A 9,859-nucleotide genomic window follows, 5' to 3' on the forward strand; every position below is an offset into this window, starting at 1 on the left:
CCCTGGGTGCATTTTATTTTAGTTTGGGAAATTACTGTTGTAGGTCAGGGTGCTAAATAGTATTTGGAGAAGCACAAGGAAGTTACTGCATCTCTCTTGTGTTTCATAGCATTCCAACCCTAAGAAACATGAATGCTGGAAGCACATACTTTGTAAAAAGTCAAACATTCATTAGTGTAGTATATCAGCTATTTTTTTTTTTTTAAAGAGAAGCAAAACAAACAAAACTAAACTAAAAAACAAGAACTCAGTATTTACTGGCCTTATATCAAGTCTGGAATATTGCTAGCTTTCAGAACACCATGAGATTATCACCCTATTAAAATTTCAGTTTGAAAATTAAAATGGTGAACAGCCTAATTTTCATTTGACTTGTGATGCCAAAACCACTTGGCATGCAGTTGAGAGTATCATATTTAGGGGAAACTTTCCTTGGCTTAAAAAATGAACCTAAGAACTTAAGAAAGCAAAATGTTTTGATTGTGGGAGCTAAGGGGAAATAGAGAAGAGGAAAAATTTTCCTCTACTCTCCTAGGGTCTTCACTGGTCTAAGACTTAAACTGACCTAAGTGAGATTAACAGGAGAAAAGCACGTAAGTTTTATTGAAATTTCGATATGTATATGGTAGCTTTCATAAGAGAATGAAGACCTGAAGAAGTGACCAGAGCAGAAAGCTTTTCTACCTTTTATTTTTTTAACCTTTTTATTTCTTACCTTTTTATTTTTATTTTTAAAAGATTTCTATTTATTTGTCAGAGAGAGTGAGAAAGAGAGAGAGAGAGAGAAGCAGGGAGAACTGCTGGCAGAGGGCGAAGCAGGCCTAAGCTGAAGGCAGACACATAACTGACTGAGCCACCCAGGCGTCCCACTTTTCTAACTTTTAGATAACGAAACAATACTTATGTGATGAACTGACAAGACAAAAGCGCTTGGGCTGGGGCAGTAAATTGTAGGGAAGTGACTGGGAAGATAGGATTAGTTTAACAAGGTTCGTTTGTACAGACTTCTCTCAGCCCTGAGCTCTCTTCTCTGAGGATGAGTACATCTTCCCTCTGGGTACAGGGAAGCCACCTTTCACATGGGAGTTTCCTGCTTTTAGGAAGAAAAAGGATCACAGGATCTTTCTTACGAATGCTGTTTCTCATAAAAAAATAATTTTTATGTCAAAGAGGCATATTTGGGGATATAAGATATTCTGGCTTCTTTCAGAAGTAATATCTTTTAAAATCAGGCTTTTTTAGATGCAGTTGAACATTTTCGTGTTTTTTCTATTAATATTGGCAGAAGATTTGAAAAAGAAACAAAAATATCAAAATATAAGGACTAATATGAACGACACTGAATCAGAATAAAGAAAATAATACAAATGAAGAATAACTATGTTGAAGTGGGATAACATTCATACATAAAATGAGAATATCTATTGGGCTATTTGAGCTGTATGAAAGTAGAAATGAGGAATGTTCTCAGTCTTAGGATTTCTATTTTCTTGAATAAATTTAAAAACAAATTAAATGATTTCTGGAGATGTGTTACAGGTGCTATTCAGCATATTCAGACATTAGTGAGCAATGTATTCTTATTTTCTAGATCAGAGGTTAAAATTATTTGCAGGACCTTAAAAACAAAAGTGAAGTCTGAAATAAACTTGCAGGATTTTTGACAAAATGCCTGGCAGTCCATCTGACAAATTGGTTAGGGCAGCCACAGGGCCTACAAGTGCAGGGCAAATTATTTTCCCTTTAAGTCATTTCAGTAACTTTTTGTATTAGCATGTAGTACACCTATTTTTAGATCTAGAACAGGCTGTTTCCCCAAATCACCAGCTCTTGAAGTGTGGAATGAAGCCACCATCCAGGAAAATACAGTTTGATTTTATATGTTTCACTCAGCGTGATTCACAAGAATATTCCAAACCTCTCTCAACTTCCTGAGATCCTTCAGTAACATGAGTGACATTTTAGAGAATTTAGCACAATCTATGTTTCTGTTGTAGCACAGCAGATATTAAGAGCTTTCTGGAGCTGTAATGTGAAGGCTGCCAAGTACACTTCTTCAGGTCAAGGAAAAAAGGGCAAAACCAACCTATTTTGTCTAAATATTATTATGAAGTTATAAATGTGACTGAGAAGCAATTTGTGTGTGTGTGTGTGTGTGTGTGTGTGTGTAGACAAGTTAGATGATCCATCAACGGTATCCCTAAATTTCATGTTATGTGTATATTTGACAAGTTGATGTACCACACTAAGGTGCATAATTATCATAAAAGTGATTGGTCAGAAATCTCTCTATTCCTCTTTCTTTACTTGTTCCTCCATTTATCAAATTTTATGGGTTAGAGGAGAAGTATTTATAGACCTCTCCATTGAAATATTTTCAATTTATCTCTTAGAAGTAAGGTTTCTTTTTAACCTGTTTATTGAGATATAATTCAATATATACTTTACACACTTGAAGTATACAGTTCAATAATTTTTAGCCATTGCACAGAATTGTGCAACCTTCACTGAAATCAAATTTGGAAAACTTTCCTTACCTCCAAAATTCACTCCTTAACTGTCTCAAACTCCCATCTCTTCCAGCCTTGGGCAAACACCAACCTACTTTCTGTCTCTATAGATTTGTCTATTTTGGACAATTTATATAAATGGAATCATATAGTATGTGGTCTTTTGTGTCTGGTCTTTCCCTCAGTATAATGTTTTCAAGGTTCCTCTACTCTGTAGCATGTATCAGTACTTCATTCCTTTTTATGGCTGAATAATATTCCATTGTGTGAATACAGTACCTTTTATTTTTTCATCAGCTGACAGACATTTGGACAAGTTGTGTTTTTTAATAGGAAAAAACTGTTAAAAAATTAAAACTTCTATATTTCTTTAGCATAGAGAAAACATCTTCTGTCCTTCACCACAGGTAGAGGTGTCACACCCAGCTATGAAGACCAGTATCCTGCTTATGTTACTTTGGGGATTGTCCTGTGCTCTTCCAATCCCAGTAAGTATCAGCGTAGGGGTATATGAAATAAACCTTTTACACCTAAAATTCCACAATGTTCATTGGCTATAAGCAAGGTGGCTGTATATCTTCCAGTCAGATGAAAATAGTAGTTTCTTAGGAAGCTGTTTTCTTTAAAATATTATCTGAGTTAGTCCTTATTCTGTTGAGTCATATAGCTATGATTCTCATTTTTCTTCATCATCAGTGGTTCTCAAAGTGCTGTCCCCCAACCAATAGCATCAGCACCAACTAGGATTTTGTTAGAAATGAAAGTTCTTGGATCCTACTTTAGATCTACTGAGCCAGACTCTCTAAGGATGGGGCAATCTGTGGTTTAAAAGGCGTCCAGCTGATTCTGATTCATACAAAATTTGACTATTACTTCCTACATATGCAAAGTGTTAAAAGCTACTGCCTTGGAAAAGTTTCTGTGTTAACCATGTGCACTAAATTTTCTAGGTAGCCAGGTATCAAAATACTGAATCTGAGAGCTCTGAAGAATGGAAGGTGAGTAGAAATAAGGTTTTTAAAAACATTATTAATTTAATATATTATTAAATATATTGGTTCTGCCACAGATGTTGAAACTGTTAATGCTTTAAGAACACCTTAATAACCTAAGGTATAGGTAGTAAGAGCTATAATTTCTAGTTCATGTGAAAAAATTTAGTTCATATAATGTTTCAACTTCAACTTGGTAGTATAATTCAGTGAGGAGGTACTTTTTTCCTTTAGCTTTATTTTCATAATGGATGTCCACGGTAGTGGAAGGGAATGGATGACAGTGAACCAAACTGCTCTTAAAGGATTAGGACTAGAAATCTGTTTTACCAGGAGATGTCGGGCAGGCAGGAGGTCAAGTCTTAGAAAGTGAGAAAAGACGGACGATGAGAGAATACTACAGTCTCTGGAGTAATAGCTAATGTTGATTGAGTATTAACTCTGAATAACCTAACAGTTACTAATTCTCAAGAACTCAAGAACCATTGCTAGGCTCTTCTATGTGCTTCACAAGAGAACACTGAGACACAGAGAGTAACCTAGTTTGGTCTCAGTTACATGGTTATTAAGTGTTAGGGCCAGACTTTAAACCTAGGTCACTCTGGCTCCAGAATCCACATTCTCTATTAGGGTATCATAACCCTTTCAGGAAGGGGCCAAGTCTAGGAGAGCAACAGGTTCTCAAGACTGAAACTACAAGTAAGGCTTGAAATCTTATGCTAAGTCAGAGTATTCTATTCATGACCTTGTTACCTGCTGGCTTTTGCATATAATGGAGCTTGGGCACAACATTATTAGTGGTTGCCACATCATGTCAGAGGCTTGGGATGGGGGCTCTGCCCCTGCCTGAGAATGGAATTGGCATTGCAGGATTTCTCATGAACTTTCATCAGAGATGTCCTTTGGCTGGTTAAGTGAAAAGCAGCCACTATAGATCCTCTCTCTCATTCAACCAAAGACTCTAAGAGTACCACAAACGTGTTAGGTTCTCACGTTTAGCTTTGGCATTAGAAAAATACCAATATCTTGCTCCCTTCTATCCTTTAATTCTAAATGGTAACCGATAGTTACTTCTGAGAATCTAGCATTGTGCCTGCCTGTGGGGTCACGGGCAAAGATTCCAAGTGATTATAGCTCCTTCCTCTGGGGAGATACTCCTGCTTAGCATGCTGAGAGGAGTGTTAAAACCATGCTGATAGCAGCTCCTCCCTGCTTTTCTGTGCACCTCAGGCCTTCACACCCATGGCTCAGCAGCTTTGAACCACAAGGAATTTGGGGATCCTGCTGTGCTTAAGGGGAAGGGGGAGTGGAGATGCAGAGAAGGCACAAGAGGTGGCTCAGGCAATCTTAAGAGTTCTTATAAGATCAAAAAAAGTGAAAAAGTGAAATACATCAGAACTATGCCTAATTAAGTTTCAGACTTAGTTTTTGTGTATGTGTGATCTTATGTAATTCAAGAAAGGTTTAATGGCTTTCTCAATTCAGTTTTATCTATCACTGAATTTTATAAAGTGATATTCTCAAAATGGATTATTTCTTTAGCTTATATCATATTGATGCTTCCAATTTCTTCCTCATAACAACTCTGTGGAGTATGCACAGTGGTTGCTAATATTCTTAATTTATGAACAAAAAATTGACATTGAAAAGGTGAATTGAATTGCCCAGATACACACAGAGTGACCAAACATCACAGTTTACCCAGGACTTAGGGGCTTCCTGGAACATGTGAATTTCAGCACTAAAACCAAGACAGTGGTTTTCAGGGCTATAACCAAAAGCCAAGAAGCTAATTGAGACTTAAATCTGGGTTCTAAGTTTCAATGCTGGTTTTTTTTCCCCCCTATGTTACATTTTATCTAGGTTGTGCAAACAACCACCTCCAAAGAAAGTATATTTTTCTCTAAGTGAAGTATCAGAAACACAAAAATCTTCTAGGTCTTATAGCTCACAAGAACTTTCTAGGCCATCAGGCCATATCATATTCTCTTTTTAGCCATTTCACCATAAAATGCCATTATTACTCATGTAAATGTAAACTATATATCAAGAAATGAAAAAAATCAACTAAAATTATTTTATTTTATTTATTTTTAAAGATTTTATTTATTTATTTGACTGTCAGAGATTACAAGTAGGCAGAGAGGCAGGCAGAGAGAGAGGGGGAAGCAGGCTCCCCGTGGAGCAGAGAGCCCGATGCAAGGCTCGATCCCAGGACCCTGAGACCATGACCTGAGTTGAAGGCAGTGGCTTAACCCACTGAACCACCCAGGCGCCCCTCAACTAAAATTATTTTAAATATCCGTGAGACATGATCCATCTGTAAAGGAGTAATTTGTTTTCCTTCCTGTTTTTACAGGGACAGTTGGCTCAGACACCAACACCACCTTTGGTAACTATCTCATTCATTTTTTTTTTTTTCCATAAACATCTCATAGAGTAAATTTACTTTAATACTCTTCTTATCACCTTAAGCCATTTGGACAGCAGTAAATCCAAACTGCAAGCAATTTATATGTATCATATGTTTTTTTCCTTGGAAATTACTAAAAGGAAAATAAACAACTTTTTCTTTTCCTTTTAGGAGAGCAGTGAGTCATCAGAAGAAAGTAAAGTTAGCTCAGAGGAACAGGTAATTAAACAGACCTTTCCTAACTTTTCAGGCTACTTAGGAATTGAAGGAAATGATGTTAGATTAAATTACCTGCAACCATTCTAAATGTAATATTTTCTAACCATTAGTTATGCTAGCTAAATCATCCCATAAAGTAAGAAGAGAAAAATGAGTGGGAGAATTCAGATGTGGACATAATGTTCATTCCGTATTTATCGCTGGGGCCAGACTGTAGACACTGTGGCCCCAGATGTCCTCTAATTAAAAAGAACACACACACACACACACACACACACACACATGCACAAATGGTCCTAAACTATGTTAGACAAGTAATAGCTCATTTATCACTTTAAAAATGTTGCTTTTATAATTGGAGCAGTTCAGATCAGGCAGAGAAAGCTTTCTGGTTAACATCAAGTACCTGCTGGGCCTAGACAGCTCCTCCATGTCAAGGATCTTATTGGAGGAGAGAACAGGAAGGCCCTGAAGAAACTTAACTGAAACAGCTTCTTTGGTAATGATTTGTCTTTAAAACAGTCTCAGTGGTGACCCCGGTAATGAGAAAAGCTGACTTAACTTGTAATTATAACCCTTTAAGAAAAAACTGGCTTTTTCCCCTCTTACGTGTGCACTCTTTATTTTCTTAAGACTAAATGTCATTACTTTCTTGGTTGTCCTACCATTTGACCAAACTCAAACCTATGGGGTTCCAGAGATTCCAGGAACCAGGTTTCTCCTTGAGGCTTTGGTCCATGTTGTATTTTATACTCAACTAGTTGGAAGATGAATTATTAGTTTACCACTATTACTAAAGATGGTCTGAGGAACATTCTAGAAATTTATAAACACATAATTGGGGATGTTTTCTGGAGATGTTATGATTTATTGCCTCAATATTCTCTGAACTCTCAAATAAGAGTAATAGTATTTGCTTGAGAAGGGCGCAGTATGTACCTATTGAGGAATGGGGAGCTAAAAAGATGCTTAGTCCAGCATACCAGTGTGAACTCTAACAATGGGAAGAGATGTCATCATTCTGTACTCCTAACTGCAAAATCAGACATTGATCCGTAGGGACAAGTAGAAAAATAAAAACAAAGTCAGCAAGAATGCTCTGCTATGGGATATGGTAAAGAGAGCAGATTTTTCCAAAGCATAATGAATGAAGACCCACTATCCTTCTTTATCTGTATAGAGCTTCCAATCGTTTGACTTATGGGGATAATCTCTCTGAGCTCACACTTAGAACTAAGACTCCCTAGTGGTCCCACTAGTTGCACTCTTCTAGCTAAGCCTTCTACAGGCAACCCTCTGCCTGTATGAATGAAGTATAAATATAGTATGGGTGAGATGTATATCTTACCATAACATTTTACTTTCATTTTAGCTAAAAGTTCCATTCTACTGCCCTAGTACATTCCCCCTGCTGCCCCCCTGCCACCCACCCAGAGTTGGTTAGAAAAAAATGTGGGTCATTTTAAAGTCACCCAATAATTTTGAAAAGTGTTTTAAGCCAAAAAATTTGAAGGGTGTTTCAAACATCTCTTTAATGTATCAAAAACAAAAAATTCGCTGAGAATTTCTTCTAGGAATCAGACTTACAATATGATTTGAGTTTCATGAATGTGATTTCTATAGAGCTTTTTAAGAAAGTTTCTGTAGCAGTGAGTGAATTGTGCCTATATAAAATGGAATGGCTTGAGTTTCAACTCCTCTTCTTTCCTCTTTAACCTTTAGTAGACATGTTATTGAGCAGTAAAACTGACCATGGTTTAGAAGGAGGGACAAAAGAAGAAAGTAGGAAGAGCCTAGGTAACACCCTCTATATCAGCTCCTGGAGTACTGACCATGTTTGTTAACCCCAAACTCCAGGAAAATGAAGACCCCAGTGACAGCGCTGAATCAGAGGAGGGCTTTGATGATCATCAATATACACATAGACCAGCTGGTGGCCTTTCTAGGAATGGAGGAAAAGAAGGAGCCGATGATGATGAAGATGACAGTGGTGATGACACTTTTGGTGATGATGACAATGGCCCAGGACCTGAAGAGAGACAAGGAGGAAACTCCAGACTCAAAAGTAATGAGGACTCAGCTGACACCACACAATCTAGGGAAGACAGTGCTCTGCAAGGGGAAGACAGTGGCCAAGATACCACCAGTGAGAGCAGGGACCTTGACAATGAGGATGAGGTGAACAGCAGGTCTGAGAGAGGTGACTCTGCTCGAGAGAGTGAGAGTGAGGAGCACTGGGTGGGAGGTGACAGTGAAGGGGATAGTAGCCATGGAGATGGCTCCGAGTTTGGTGATGAAGAAATCCAGAATGATGATCCAGACATTATCAGGAGTGATAGAAGTAACTCCAGAATGAACAGTGCTAGTGTCAAATCAGAAGAATCAAAAGGAAACAGTGATGAACAAGCAAGCACTCAGGATTCAGGTGACAGCCAATCAGTAGAATATTCCAGGAGGAGAATTTTCAGAAAGTCCCGCATTTCTGAGGAAGACGATATAGATGAATTTGATGATAGCAACACAATGGAAGAAATCCAGAGTGACTCAACAGAAAACACCAACTCGAAAGAAGCTGGTCTCAGTCAATCTAGGGAAAACAGCGAGAGTGAATCTCTTGAAGAGAGTGAGGAAAATCAGTCCCAAGAAGACAGTCAAGATGTACAAGACCCCAGTAGTGAGTCTAGTCAAGAGGATGATCTGCCATCTCAGGAAAGCAGTAGTGAATCTCAGGAAGAAGTAGTGAGTGAGTCCAGGGGTGACAACCCAGATAATACCACCAGTTACTCAGAAGATCAGGAAGACAGTGATTCCAGTGAAGAGAACAGCTTGAATAAACCCTCCAGTTCAGAAAGTGAATCCACAGAGGAGCAAGCGGACAGTGAATCCAATGAAAGCCTCAAAGACTCAGAGGAAAGCCCAGAGTCCTCTAATGAGGAGAACAGTTCTAGCCAGGAGAGCCAGTCTCACAGTGCCTCAGCAGAGAGCCAGAGTGAAGAAAGCCAGTCTGAGCAAGACAGCCAGTCTGAGGAAGATGATGCCAGTGATTCTCAGGACAGCAGCAAATCAAAAGAAGACAGCAACTCTACTGAGAGCAAATCAAGCAGTGAGGAAGATGGCCAGTCAAAAAACACTGAGATAGAAAGCAGAAAATTAACAGTTGATACTTATCACAACAAACCCATTGGGGATCAAGATGACAATGACTGCCAAGACGGCTACTAGTGTCAACTCTCCAAGAAGTGGCTCTCACCTATAGGGGTCTTGGGAGTTGGAGAATAAGGAAATCATTATAACTATAATTTATTGATTTCTTTTTTAATCAGAAGGACAACCAGAGGTCATTTCTTTCTGAAAGGAAATGTTGTAGGGTGTCACCTAAATGTTCTAGGGTGTCACCAACTTATAGGGTTTAAATACTCTCAGGTGACACCAGAACACACTCAATGAGACTGGAAGCAAGGAAAGATATACATTATAGCTTCACAACTGAAATAGTTACTAACTCATTAACATAACAGTTACTGAGGTTCTATTATGTACCAGGCACTGTGCTAGGTGCTGGGATATAAAGAAGCTTAAGGCTTGTTTCTTGCTCCTGAGGAGCTTATAGAGGGATGAATAAACTTAAAAAAGCTAAACAGGGATACATATGGGGGAAACAAGAATTATTACAATGCAGTGTGTTAAGTGCTGTAAGAAGTATGAACAAAATATATGGAAGCACA

At 38.2% G+C, this 9,859-nt stretch overlaps 1 protein-coding gene across 2 annotated transcripts; it reads left to right on the forward strand.

Moving 5' to 3' along the window:
- Positions 1-2,938: 2,938 nt before the first annotated feature.
- Positions 2,939-9,356, forward strand: DMP1 (dentin matrix acidic phosphoprotein 1). Of its 2 annotated transcripts, XM_059394465.1 has the most exons (5): positions 2,939-3,002; positions 3,465-3,508; positions 5,862-5,894; positions 6,087-6,134; positions 7,992-9,356. In XM_059394465.1, exons 1-5 carry the CDS (start codon positions 2,939-2,941, stop codon positions 9,354-9,356), a joined length of 1,554 nt encoding a protein of 517 aa, XP_059250448.1. The 2 variants fall into 2 exon arrangements, with proteins under 2 accessions (XP_059250448.1, XP_059250454.1); XM_059394471.1 differs by lacking the exon at positions 6,087-6,134.
- Positions 9,357-9,859: the final 503 nt, after the last annotated feature.

This window comes from Mustela nigripes, chromosome 1, assembly GCF_022355385.1.
Source record: "Mustela nigripes isolate SB6536 chromosome 1, MUSNIG.SB6536, whole genome shotgun sequence".
Classification (NCBI taxonomy): Eukaryota; Metazoa; Chordata; class Mammalia; order Carnivora; family Mustelidae; genus Mustela; species Mustela nigripes.

Excerpts from the sequence above, each read along its gene's own strand:
- DMP1 (XM_059394465.1), top strand. The coding sequence starts at position 2,939 with ATGAAGACCAGTATCCTGCTTATGTTACTTTGGGGATTGTCCTGTGCT. Across the intron at positions 3,003-3,464 it reads TGCTCTTCCAATCCCAGTAA|CCAGGTATCAAAATACTGAA; the intron begins GTATCAGCGTAG and ends TTTTCTAGGTAG. Across the intron at positions 6,135-7,991 it reads AAGTTAGCTCAGAGGAACAG|GAAAATGAAGACCCCAGTGA; the intron begins GTAATTAAACAG and ends CCCAAACTCCAG.